Source organism: Epinephelus lanceolatus, chromosome 17 (assembly GCF_041903045.1).
Source record: "Epinephelus lanceolatus isolate andai-2023 chromosome 17, ASM4190304v1, whole genome shotgun sequence".
NCBI lineage: Eukaryota > Metazoa > Chordata > Actinopteri > Perciformes > Serranidae > Epinephelus > Epinephelus lanceolatus.
Genome location: NC_135750.1, coordinates 1,254,639 through 1,268,885, shown reverse-complemented (window position 1 = coordinate 1,268,885; position 14,247 = coordinate 1,254,639). Strand labels below are relative to the sequence as shown.

The following is a 14,247-nucleotide window of genomic DNA, read 5'->3' as shown; positions in this document are numbered from 1 at the left end:
AACTGTGACTTCACGTCACTGTTAGAATTCAATTTGATCCTCAAGAGACAAAAAACAAGAACTAAATGTTGTTTTTCTTAACTCAACTTGGTTAGAGAGAAATGTTTGTGACGTAATCCAGATTTATTCTCAGGCTCAGACTCATTTTACTTGAATGTATCTTTGATTAAAGTTTATCAGCTTTGTGTTTAATGAGCCAACACATCAGCTCAGATACAAACTGCAGCTGCACAGGTCGTTTCAAGTCAAAGGAACAACTTCAAACACAAACATGACGAACTCGTCCTTACTCAGATTTAATGTTTTAAAAACAGATATTAAATAAAACACTTCCAGCAGAATAAATTCAATCATCTGATTTCAATGATTTATAAACTTAAAACGTGACAAAATAACTTGAGGTGCGCAACCTCCTCTTTACGGAGCATTGATCCATTGACCAGCTTCATCTGGAGCTTTCAGCTGCGTCTCACGGTCTTCATCATCCAGGAGTTGAGTCTGTAAACATAACAGTCGGCATGCTGACACGTGAACTCGTCAGCTGTTAAAACCCCTTTGATTTTGGACAAAACATCCACAGACGAAGACCATGACATGAAGCTGAAAGCTCAGAATACAAGCTAGTAAGTCGATCTTTAGTCATCAAAATGTATTAGTAATTTGAAGAGAAAAAAAATCTAAATTTAAAGTTCATTTTAACGAGTTTATCTGTTATCAGTTATCAGAGTTTATCAGTTTCCACCTGCTTCCAGTCTCTGTGCTAAGCTAGGCTAACACTTTCCCCCTGTGTCCAGTCACTGTGTTTAGCTAGGCTAAGAGTTTCCCTCTGCTTCCAGTCTCTGTGCTAAGCTAGGCTAACAGTTTCCCTCTGCGTCCAGTCACTGTGTTTAGCTAGGCTAACAGTTTCCCTCTGCTTCCAGTCTCTGTGCTAAGCTAGGCTAACAGTTTCCCTCTGCTTCCAGTCTCTTTGCTAAGCTAGGCTAACAGTTTCCCTCTGCGTCCAGTCTTTGTGTTAAGCTAGGCTAACAGTTTCCCTCTGCTTCCAGTCTCTTTGCTAAGCTAGGCTAACAGTTTCCCTCTGCTTCCAGTCTTTGTGTTAAGCTAGGCTAACAGTTTCCCTCTGTTTCCAGTCTCTGTGCTAAGCTAGGCTAACAGTTTCCCTCTGCTTCCAGTCTCTTTGCTAAGCTAGGCTAACAGTTTCCCTCTGCGTCCAGTCTTTGTGTTAAGCTAGGCTAACAGTTTCCCTCTGCTTCCAGTCTCTTTGCTAAGCTAGGCTAACAGTTTCCCTCTGCTTCCAGTCTTTGTGTTAAGCTAGGCTAACCACAGACATTAAACTGATGTTTGTCTGGAGGGAAAATGGGCGACTGTTCCTTTAAGAGGAGCAGCAGTTTGTTGTTTGTTTGGGCTGAAAGTGGAAGATCGTTCCCAAATAATCACAGGGAGGAGGAGGAGGAGGAGGAGGAGGAGGAGGAGGAGTGGAAATCCCCTCTGATGGATTTAGATATAACCCTGGGTGCTGATTATCTCCTAATTTGGTGTCTGCAGGGAAAAAAAAAAAAAAAAACGGAGCGAAGAAGACCAGATCATCCTCCTCCTGCAGGGAGCGGAGCCTTCATCATCACCTTCATCTTCATCATCATCATCAGTGTTTCTGCGGAGTCATGGCGGGAGCTCTAAGGTGTGTGTCATTTTAATGGATATAAACAAAACAAACAAACATGTTTGATCTGTAGATGTTTTGGTTCAAACAGTCGGGCGGTAAAACTGAGCACCTGAACACATGTAGCTGAACACATGTAGAAGACATCTGTGCGTCACAGATCGGCATTCTGATGACTGGTAAAATTCAATATGGCCGCCACCTGAAAACAGTTCGGGCAGTAACCTTTGAACCAGATGAGCTACAGAAACAAGCTCAGTGTCTATGTTGAGGTTTTTGACCAAAACAATTTAAGGTTTATTTTTACGATTGGATGCGATTTGGTTCTTCCTGAGTGTCCACAAACTTCAGTTCTGGCCATCAGTGGAGATTATGGGATGTGAACCTCCAAACATCAGGCATAAATGTCAAACACTTCGGCTTTGGAACAGACTTGTAAAGATGTCGGATCAGAGACTGATTAAAAAGGTTTTTACCTGGGACGCCTCCCACTGTCGTCCCCGAGCTAACGAGCCGAACAATTAGTCATTTATTTTCCAGAACAGGTGAACCTGTGATATTCGAGCTGGTCTCACTCTGAAGTTGTTGAAATCCGGCACTTGCGCAGTGACTTGCGGCGTCAGAATCCAACGAAAACAGCCATCCTTTAAGGTTGGCGTGATACACGTCTGGTTGCTGTTATAGTTTAACGGCGCCCGGCGGTGTCAGGGGAAAACGCCTCAGGACAACAACGTGAGTTAAAGGGGACGAAAGTCGGAGTGGGGCAGGTGGGAGGGGAGGTGGATGGGTCCAACAACCACTGACACCTACTGAAGGGAGGTGTTCACTTCCTGTAAGATTGTAAAGCCTGTTCTTTTTTCATGAACTCAACCACGTGTGTGTTGTTGAAGGAAAAAAAAGTCAATCTGTGTTGTTATACTGACAACACGTACATTTCCTGTGAAAACAGAAGTGTATCTTGTAAGAGCGTCAACAACCAACACACCCAGGGTACCTTGGACGTCATATGTGGACGTGGAAAGTCCATGACCAAACGTGGACATGTGACGAGGTCACAGTGAGGATGATGATGGATAATCAGGAGATCAGGAGTGAAATGTTTTGCAGAACGATGGTCTGTTGACTCATGGTATAACCTAAAACTATGAACTTGAAAGAGCAGCTAAAGTGTGGAAACATACGTGAAGTATAATCTAAACAAAAGGCAAAGAGTGCCCAGTTGCAATCAGGAATGTTAGCATCAGCCTCAGAGACTGGAAGGTTTAACGCCACCCGTGGAGGACCATCATCATCCTCACTGTGACCTCGTCACATGTCCACGTTTGGTCATGGACTTTCCACGTCCACATATGACGTCCAAGGTACCCTGGGTGTGTTGGTTGTTGACGTTCTGGGACGCCGTGTCAACTTCAGCCTGTTACATGCATTGTCTGTTTTCAAAATACACTTCTGTTTTCACAGGAAATGTACAGTTTGCATACAGTCGCTTTCAAAATAAAAGCACTACATCAGTACAACACTGGGAATTTATGTTTTTTTCGTCAATAAACACACGTAGTTGGGTTTAGGAAAATAGAACAGGGTTTGGCTTTACAATCTTTCAGGAAGTGAACACTGCTCTCTCAGCTGAAAGTCGGTGTTTGCTGGATTTATCCACTCACCCCACGCAGACTTCCACAGTCTTAACCTTCGTCCTTGTCCTGCTGTGTTTCCTCCTGACGCTGTCAGGTGCTGTTAAACTATAACAGCAACCAGCCACATATCATGCCGACGTTAAAGGACGCCTTTATTTCATTGGTTCCTGACGCCACAAGTCACTGCCCAGGAGCTGGATTTCTGTTTGTTCTGTTTGTTGTGTAACTTCGGTGAAGTTGAGAATCACTTCCTGTTTTTCCTGTCCGATGATGAAGACATAAGGAACGTACTTTTCAGTAAAATGACCTCTGTCTTTGTTGATTTCTTTTGGTTGGATGATCATCAAAAGTTTTGTTTCAGAAGGAGAACCTTTTATGTGGCTGAATTTCTTTGCCCGGCCTGAGGTAGAAGGCCGAGGATTTTGTTTCTGGACTGAGTAGTTAAATAACACACACTCTTGATTGTTACTGCAACATCAATGTAATGGTGTCTTGTAAACCTGTGAGGGTTGGGCACATGTAAGTGTGCATGACATGGCCTGGGATCACCTCAGGGTCCTCCAGGAGGAGCTGGAAAGCGTTGCTAGGGAGAGGGATGTCTGGGGTTCTTTGCTCAGCTCGTGCTTTGCTGCTCCTGACACTCCAACCCGCATGAGTGCATGAAAACGGATGGATGGAAATGCAGCAATATCTCAGTAAAAACGATCCACCCATGAGGGCTGAAAAGCTGCTGGAAACATGACATTAACTCACTAAAGCACAACTGGTTTTATTGTGTGTTGGTGTTGAACAGTGGTCTGCAGCTTGGCAGGCATCTCTCCACCATCCCCTCCACCTTCTGCTTATATTATACGTCACTCACTGATATGATACGTACGAAACGTGTCTGTGGTTTGCAGAAATGCACAATGCTAACATTTTCTTCTGCAGACCGAGCTGCTACATGCAGGTCAGTGTTTTCTCTGAGTGAATCCTGATTCTGTCAGAAACATGAACAACGTAATGTCTGAGACACGACGACTGTGTTTAAAGCTTGTGAACAAAGGGACAGTAAAGCAGCTGTTTGTAAAGGTCTCACTGTTTGTTGGTTTGTTTGGTCCTGACTCAGGTGTTTTGGGGGAAGTTTGTGAGGACGTTGATATGAGGTTACATTTCATCAGGCTGATAGGAACAGAAGGTCTGACACGTTTCAGAGAAACAGAAAAGTAAAATCACCTCTGTGGATTCCTGCTGAGGTCAGAGGTCATGCTGAAAATACCCCGAACACAAACTTCCCCCGTTGGGTTTTCTCTCCTCGTACTCTACCTGCTGTGGGTTTATGTTAATGAACAGCTGCGACCTGATTGGCTGCTCTCAGGGGGGGCTGTCCCACCTGGAGATGATTGAGATCAGATTTGAGTCAGAAGGCGGGTTTTGTCTGATGCTGCGGAGCTGAGGAGGGACAGGAAGTCAGAGTACTGAACCAAAACACCATCAAAGAGACAAGCACAGAGGAAGTACAGAGACACTGAGCATGAACCAGCAGGTCTGTGTTTGTTATTTGTCCTTTGATAAAGTTTGTGTCCTTCTCTGGTTGTTTTCATGTTTATCTGAGAATTATTTAGTTTGGATTAAACTGTCAGGTGTTTTTAAGTGAAAGATTTTTGTCATTTAGTCTGTAAAATATCAGAAATAATCCCAGATGTTCGTCTCAGGTTCTCAGTTTCATGCTTATCTACATTTGCTGTCCTGCTCAGATATAGAAAACAACTAAATATCTCATCATACGCAGACGACACTTGTGTTTCCGTTCGTGCACAGAGCAGGAGGCGCAGTTAAACAAAGGTCAAACTGAAAAAACTTTCAGAGCTGAATGTGAACGATGTGAGATCAGAGCTCAGCCACAGGTTGTGGTTTAGTCCTGGATGCAAACCTGCATTAAATCATTCACATCAAGACGATAACAAGATCATCCGACTGCCACTTTAAGAATCTGAAGAGTTAAAGGACGTTTGTCTCAGCAGGATTTAGAAACATGCGTCCATTTTAGTTACTTAACAGATTAAACTTCTACACATACAACCTAAACTGATTTTATAAAATTTTACGAAATATTAATACAGTTTGGTAGTGTAAATGAACTACCACAGTAGTAATAGCAGTAATAGTACTTGTAATAACAGTCAGATAATGCAGTTTATGATACAGTACCATTAAAGTGGAAGGGGCTATTCTGCTGCCTAATGAGTACTGTCACTTTAATACTTGAAGTCTGTTTTGTCGCTGAGACTTAAAACTTTACAAAAAAATTGAATGCAGGACTTTTACGTGTAACACAGTATTTTTATAGTTTGACAGTCACACTGCTGCTTTTACTTTAAGCTCCAGTATGTCAGATTTAAAGTGAATATAATCTAATCAGTCTGATTTCTTTAATGATCAATGGTTTCATTCATTCATTAATTTTTCATAAGTGCTTATCCTGTTAGGAGTCACTAGGGCTGGAGCCTATCCCAGCTGACACTGGGTGAGGCAGGGTTCACCCTGGACAGGTCACCAGACTATCACAGGACTGACACATAGAAACAGACAACCATTCACACTCACATTCACACCTACGGACAATTTAGAGTCACCAATTAACCTGCATGTCTTTGGACTGTGGGAGGAAGCTGGAGCACCTGGAGGAAACCCACGCTGACACAGGGAGAACATGTCACAGCACCTGGAGGAAACCCACGCTGACACAGGGAGAACATGTCAGAGCACCTGGAGGAAACCCACACTGACACAGGGAGAACATGTCAGAGCACCTGGAGGAAACCCACGCTGACACAGGGAGAACATGTCAGAGCACCTGGAGGAAACCCACATTGACACAGGGAGAACATGTCAGAGCACCTGGAGGAAACCCACGCTGACACAGGGAGAATATGTCGGAGCACCTGGAGGAAACCCACACTGACACAGGGAGAACATGTCGGAGCACCTGGAGGAAACCCACGCTGACACGGGGAGAATATGTCGGAGCACCTGGAGGAAACCCACGCTGACACAGGGAGAACATGTCGGAGCACCTGGAGGAAACCCACACTGACACGGGGAGAACATGTCAGAGCACCTGGAGGAAACCCACGCTGACACAGGGAGAACATGTCAGAGCACCTGGAGGAAACCCACGCTGACACAGGGAGAACATGTCAGAGCACCTGGAGGAAACCCACGCTGACACGGGGAGAACATGTCGGAGCACCTGGAGGAAACCCACGCTGACACGGGGAGAACATGTCGGAGCACCTGGAGGAAACTCACGCTGACACAGGGAGAACACGTCAGAGCACCTGGAGGAAACCCACGCTGACACAGGGAGAACACGTCAGAGCACCTGGAGGAAACCCACGCTGACACGGGGAGAACATGTCGGAGCACCTGGAGGAAACCCACGCTGACACGGGGAGAACATGTCGGAGCACCTGGAGGAAACCCACGCTGACACAGGGAGAACATGCAAACTCCACATAGAGGGGCTCCCCCACCCTGGGATCGAATTAGGAGCCCTCTTGCTGTGAGGCTACAGTGCTAACCACTACGCCACCGTGCCACCTTCTGTAGTGTTTAATCAGCTGAAAATCAGAATCGCTGTGTTTTCGTTCCCTCAGAATGAGCTGTTTCTATCTACACAGGGAGCAGGTCCTCGTCTACAGAGATCGCCATGTTGCACCGCCATGTTTCTACAGTAGCCCAGAACGGACAAACCAAACACTGACTCTAGATAGAGACATTCAGGTTTACATAATAAGCAGCCCTCTGCAATGAGTAATATCTGAACAACACCAAAATGGTGTTTTTTTTTCTTTTTTTTCTTTTGGCCGGTCTCTGGCCTCGCTGCTTCCTGTCGTTGTGCTAAGCTAACTGGCTGCACCTTCATATAAAGACCTCAGAGTGAAAGCCTGACTCTCTGAGAGAAAACAAATGGATGTATTCCTCAAGATGCTGAACTGTCCCTTTAATTATCAGCTCATATTTGCTGTCTGATCAGAATTTTGGGGAGAGGTGGTTTGGCGTGGCGTTCAGGGAACCTCTGTTGAATAATGATGCGTCTGGATACAGTCCTCGGGCTCTGGAGGTGCTCTGATGTCCCAGATGAAGGTTTCTATTGAAACTAAACATTTTCAGATGTGCACGACTGTGAGGAGGAGGAGGAGGGTCCAGTTCACTCTTTTCTTTAGTACGAGTTCAGTGGTTGGATGAAGCTGTGCAGTAAAGTGTTTCAGATGTTTAATAACCTTTTTACTGTCTTTGGTTCGACCTCTGTGGAAGTCTGTTTGCACTTCAGACAGCTGGGAGCTTTCTACAGCTTTATATAGTTTTCCTTTAACGACAGGCGTCTCTGTGAGCAGAGGACAAACTCGTCTCTGCTGTCTGGTCGTGTCTTTAAAACAGTTCCCTGTTTTCCTTCAGACAAAATCTTCTTCTTCTTCCTCTGCCTCTGCTCAGAGTTTGTGATCAGCAGCAGCAGAGTGACATCATCACCAGCAGCTCCGCCCCACTCAGATCTGGAATTCTGGGGGTTTTCCTCAGCTCGGCCACTTCCAGGAAGTGACTGAAAACAGGCCGAGGGGAGGGGGAGGGGGAGGGGGAGGGGAGGGTGAGACAACACACAGACACAGACAGAGAAGAAGAAGAAGAGGGAGGGTGGAAGAAAAACAGCAGAGAAGAAGAAACAGAGAGAGGGAGTGTGTTGTGTTCGAGGCTCTCTGGTCCGTCATGTGAAAGTGAAACTGCTCCAGATCATTTTTATTTTTCTGTCGTTTGGTTTGTTTGTTTGTTTACTTGTTGTTTACTCGCTCGTTGCATCGAGACTCTTGTTCTTCAGACGGGATTTAAAGTGACTCAGGTCAGAGTGTTTCCTGTTTCCTGTTTGAACTCTTTCAGGTTTAAAGCCTTTAACAGTCTGTGTGTGTGTGTGTGTGTGTGTGTGTGTGTGTCTCCTGCAGGATGACTGAAGCTCAGTTCATCAACGTCTACGACAACGACGTGAGTCCTCTTTTCTGTTCAAACACTCAAACTGCTCTCTGATCTGTAACCTGATCATTAGTGACTCTCCCAGATTATCAGTCAGGGTGTTGATTGGAGTTTTGTCACGTGTACGGGCTCCTGTTAGGGTCAAAAAGATCTTGTACCACTAAGACATGACTTACACATCATGACTCTGCTGTGTGCTTCAGTGTTCACGCTGACCGTCATTTATGATATATTTATTATCATATATAATGTTAGACAGATGTCACGCTGCCAGCAGCTGTTTGCTTTTGTTGTTGTTGTTGTTGTTGTTGTTTTAAGAATCAGCTGTAATAAAAATGTAACTATCAGGGTGAGGAAGATTTTAAACTCGTTGTTAATCATCGTTTGTAAAACTGAAAGAAACAAAAACGTATCTGTTGATGCTGTTTTGTTTGCAACCTTTCAGTTTCCCAAATTCACCTTATCAATACAAAGTTAAATCAAATCAATAACTCTGTCTGTAAAGCTGTAAATAACTCTGCAGGAGAAATCCAAACTTGTGAAGGTGGAGAAAAGATTTTTAGTTCAGGATGTGTCAATAAAATGTGCACAATGTCACAAAGACTGAAAAGTGAAACTCTAATTTCCCACAGCCATGTTTGACCCTGAAGCTTCACATGAACATAATGTTAACTTAAAATAAAATCTGCAGATGAAAATATATTTGGTTGCTGTTTTTGTGATTCGTTGACTCGTCAGTGTCGAAGGAACAAACTCTGCTCAGTTTCAGTTTCAGCTCAAAATCTAAAAGTTTAGCTCCGAACGTCAAAATCTCACAGATGAGAAAAAAATTTCCTGTTTCTGCAGAAGTCGATGTTTTAATCAGTGTCTTCTTCAGTGTCAAACCCAGTGTGGGAACTTTGGGTTTCCTGCTTTGAGTCTAAACTCCAGTCTTTTTTCTACACTTTGACAAACTTAAATTTTTCATGCATAATGTTTTTATAATAAATACAGTTACATTATTGTTGCAGATAAAATGAGGCAACAGATAAAACAATACTAAACTAAAAGATAGGACTTAAAAGTCTAATCAGATTTCTCAATTTAAATGTCTTTAGATTATATTTAACATAATTCAGAGGTTAAAACTGTGTTTTTGGAGTTGATACAAGTGTTAATTTCCCTCCACTGATGAATGCAGTCATGTGTAAAAATGTAAAAACTAAATGCAAATGACAGAACAAAGTGAACGTGTGACTGATAATGAGAAAAGAGAGCCGCGATGTTTGATTTCAGTTTGATTAATAACTTCCTTCAGTCTATGAAATGTTAAAATAGTTATAGATGTTGTCAGAGATCAAAATTTTCTTTCATAATTTGACACAAAGTCTTAAAAGAAATTCAGTTTATTAAAGGTCACATCAGACGCTCTGTAGTCAGATTATTTTAGGTTTGTTTTTTTCTCTGAAGGAATGATCAACATGATCATCAAACTGATTGATCAATAATCACCCTGATACCAGAGACGTGTCACTTTTTACTGATAACTGATGATTGATAATAATCCGAAGTACTGCTCAGACTACAAACAGATACTGGAAATGCTTCCAATACCGAAATTTTGAGTTATAGCTTCTGCACATGTATATTCAGATATCTGTTACTGATGATTGATAATAATTCACACCGAAGTTCTGAATGACGATTTTTGTGACCTTTTCACTTTTCAGGGCTTCTTAGAAACCTTAAAGATCGAGACACTGATTGATCGATGACTAAATGATTGTCCGATTATTTATATATGATCTGTTACAGTTTTACATGTTGAACATATTTTTTCTTCTTCAGCTGCAGATGAATTTGATGCAGTACGACTACATTCCTCCAGTGGACATAAAGACTGAACCCTACATACCTGAGACAGGTACGCAGTCAGACCACACATCAAGATTTGCTGCCTGAAATTCATCAGACAGCCTCCGAACACACGACTCAGTTCTCAGAACATATTTATATTTAAATCAAGTGATTCTGATTGAATATTCTTTTCATTTGACCACATTTCAGATCTTTTCATTCTGTAATTAAAGATTTTACTTCATGTTTATCATGTTCTCTGAATAACTACCATCAGATAATAACTCGTATCTGTACCTGAACGCAGCGGCCAGGCCTCAGTACTCAGATCCAGCCTGTATTTTACTTGAAAATGAAAACATCATCCACAATGATTACTGATGAACAAGTACCATGTAACTGACCATTTAATGAGATTAAAGAATCGACACCATCAGAAAAGTTTTCATTCAAAACATTGGGAGACGTTAAACGTATCAAACCTGCAGGTACATGAGAACCTTCACCTGGACTTTCTAGAACCTTATGTTTGCTCTCAGGCTGCTGTCAGCCCTAGAGTGGTCTCCTCTGGTCTGAATCAGGGACTCATGTTGTTCCAAAGTTGTATAATTGCCTAGAGTTGGTTCGTGTTCTCACGGCAGCATTTACAAGAGGACCAGATCAAATGCCTTGTGTGAGAAAGCTGCTCTTGATTGGTCAGAATTTCCATGTGGGAAAAATCCAGGAAGTAAAGCAAACGTTGAAGAAGAGTACACTTGCAAGATAAATGTGACACTTTCTAATGTCACAATGGAGGGACAACTACGCAGGTTGATTTTAGCGCTGCTCATCGTGGACTATATTGCTGTCATTGTTCATTTTAGTCAAAGCATACAGTTTGAAAACGAGGCGCGGCTCCAACTAGAAAACAATGTTTTGATGCATTGGATGTGCTGAATGTGCATATTAAGGCAGTACAGGAGGAGGTGCACATTAATAATCCTCCAGGACTGTAACATGCTCATGTTTAACCCAAACAATGTGTCATGTGACTGCAGTTGCTTCACATCCAGGTCGGAACACCTTCTCACCACAAACCAACCGCACCAGAGTTCCTTTGGAACCGGACTGAGACCACCTCTTCAAGAAGGTCTCGGTCCGGTTGTTTTGGTGTGTTCACACCTGCACAAATGAACCGCACTGAGGGGGCAAACAAACTTATTTTTGATTGAAGCAAACCAAACAGAGCAGATGTGAAATATTAGAAAATTGAGTTGGAACCAAAGAACTAATTTAGGACCACAATTCCAGAAAGAGAACAGTTCTTGTAAGAAGTCTGGCATTTTGCTGTAAACCTTTTAAAACCTCTGATCTGTAGAAACTCTGTTTTTACCCTGTGAAATTACATAAACACAGAGTTTGAAGAACCTCAGATGACCTTTACGTTTACATAGAAACTGTGTGGAACCTCCAGTGGGTAGCCTACCTAAAAATCTAGACCTACAATTTGTAGAAACTTTTTGGGTAATTCATTCAAGTGTTTAGTAATCTATTACTAAACTGAGCCTAAACTTCTCTAAACCTTCATCTAGTACCTGGACTCACCTGGAATTTTGACATAGTCATTATTTCCAGAACCTCCCAGTATTTGAGAGTTTCTGGAAACCTCCTTCAAGAACCTCTTGTTTGCACCTTGAAGCTACACAAAAGGATCTTTGACCAGGAACAGATCATGGTCAACCCCCCCGCGTCGATACCTGGAACCTTGTAATTCCGGCCTAATGTTGAATCATACCTGGAAACGAGGACAGAGGCATTTCACAGCTTTGTTAGAAACAACAGTACCCATCAGTACTTGGGGACTCCGACATAAGCTTATGTTCTCCTGTTACCAGAAACAGAGATCTTGTTTGTCCACAGACTGCAAATGAACGGTACCTGGGAAGCTGCAACTTTCCAGAACTTACTAAGAGGGAAAACACCATCTACCTTTTGACTCTGAAGAACTATCGCTGGTAAAATTGTGAAAGTCAACGGTGATGTTCAGAAACCGTCAGTCATGGTGACCACTGGGTTTTAGGCTGGTGTAGTGTCAGTTTCTGTCCATGTCATTGACTCAACTTTTATTTGTGTTTCAGCTCATGGTCCCTACATTCAAATCATCGAGGAGCCAAAACAGGTGAGACTTATATTTTACTTCCTGTTTGTAGTTATCAAACTTAGAAATTCTCCCTTGCAGTGTCGACATTTAGTTTCTACTCTTAGTCTACAAACCTAAGTTTTTGGACCAGCTGCGCTAAAAACAACAAACAGAAAGAAAGTCGGAGTCAAATTAAAAGTTCAAACATTTAACATTCATTTTTATGTTAAAAAAAAAGAGAGACCTTAAAGTCTTAAAGGATTTTTTTTCCATAAAGGCGTACCACAGGGATCAACATCAGGTCCCCTACTATTTTAATTTATTCTCAAACTGAGCATTTAAGCATCCTTTTTTATGCAGACGATACTGTCTTTATACCACTAACCTGCCACAAATCTTTTCCAGATTACAGTCCAATGAACTCCAGACCTTTTTTATTAATTACAGTTTGTTCCTAACTCCTGAAAAACACAATATTTGCATTTCACAATGTAAAAATAAAACTTAATTGATCTCTGTGTGAAGATTCATATTACAGCTGAACAGAGAGAAGTAAAAACCCTCTGTCCCTTTGCTGTGGCGTTGACAATACAAACACGCAAAAGAAAAAACATGGAAATGAATAAAAGTCACATTTTTTAACAATTTAATTTTCATTTATTATTGTTTTAGGCCTTGAGAAATTCTTAAGTTCTCCAATTGTAATAATACGGAGCCTATACACTTAATTAAAAAATGTTTTAATACCTAAATGTGGATCATATGTCTACGGCCCGGCGCCCTTTCCTCTGGGTCGTCTTGAGTCTAGCTGGGCTGACTATGGATCCCAAATCCAAAAAAAGTAAAAGTCTAGAAGGAAAATTTAAAAATTCACAAAGATTTGTTTCTTTTACCACAAACTCTGGAGTTAAAGTAGCAAATGATCATAAATATCCCACTGCAGTGGCCACAATGTAGTGAAACATATTAATGAATGCTGGTTAAGACCTGTTAGTAGTGTATACATAATATACATAATAGGTTGTGTTACTGACATTATAAGGCTCAAATATGTTTTGCAGCTCCAGAACATTTTCAAAATTATTATCTTTGGTCAAATATGGCTCTATTGAGGGTAAACAATGTTGACCCCAGCTCCAGGGGAAATGGCCAGTATCTGGGAGAACTCATGTAGCCTGTGAAAAATCCCGGCCAAGACTTTGTCTTCTTTGTGCTGCTTTTTGTTTGCAGTTTGATTAGCAACTTGAGACAAGTCTAGACAACATTTTGACTAATTTCAATAAACAGGTTTCAGCATATAGATGCTGATAAATACATAGTTTGATACAGTCTCTTTCAAAATAAAAGCACTACATCAGTACAACACCAGCAACTGATGTTTTTTAACCTTCGCCAACACACACACATGGCGATGTCAAAGCCTTTTTTTGTCAGTGTCTGATGTCGCAAGTCACTGCCCAGACTTTGGAGTGAGACTGAGTTGACCTGCCACTGTAACGTGATTGGTCAGTACTGCTCAGACTACACAGATACTGGAAATGCTTCCAATACCGAAATTTTGAGTTATAGCTTCTGCACATGTATATTCAGATATCTGTTAACACAGATTAATAGACTAGAGTAGCCATGATGACTAAACTCAGCGAGTTGTATGTAAGTATGATGAATAAGTGGAATATACATGGTAATAAATGATTAATATGATGTTATATATAATATTATGTGCAGTGTATGTAACATATAGTACCAACACTATGCAGTAATAGTCCAGCACAATGAAGCATAACAGATACATGATAAAGCATGTAGTAATGAAAATATGCACAGTATTATTATGTGGAGCTGTAAGTAGTACAGTAACTGAAATGTGAGGTGCTTTTATGATTTTTGCTTTAGTATTAACAAAACCCAGGTGTACAGGTGTTGTTGCTGTTTTAGGACCTAGAAGAACTTTGTGAGAACAAAGGCCTGTTTACTGTCGCTACATGAACATG

At 41.8% G+C, this 14,247-nt stretch overlaps 1 protein-coding gene across 4 annotated transcripts in view; it reads left to right on the top strand.

The window, feature by feature from the left end:
- nfkb2 (nuclear factor of kappa light polypeptide gene enhancer in B-cells 2 (p49/p100)) overlaps positions 1-14,247 on the top strand; it is a 32,035-nt gene that overhangs the window by 594 nt on the left and 17,194 nt on the right. The window contains exons 2-5 of one of the 4 annotated variants that reach the window (XM_078160867.1): positions 1,546-1,678; positions 8,271-8,310; positions 10,126-10,201; positions 12,252-12,292. In XM_078160867.1, coding sequence (XP_078016993.1) covers positions 1,662-1,678; positions 8,271-8,310; positions 10,126-10,201; positions 12,252-12,292 — 174 coding nt within the window. In that variant the 5' untranslated portion in view covers positions 1,546-1,661. Of the gene's footprint in view, positions 1-1,545; positions 1,679-4,717; positions 4,820-7,934; positions 8,171-8,270; positions 8,311-10,125; positions 10,202-12,251; positions 12,293-14,247 lie in introns of those variants that run through there. The other 3 variants (XM_078160869.1, XM_078160868.1, XM_078160871.1) reach the window with 3 other exon arrangements.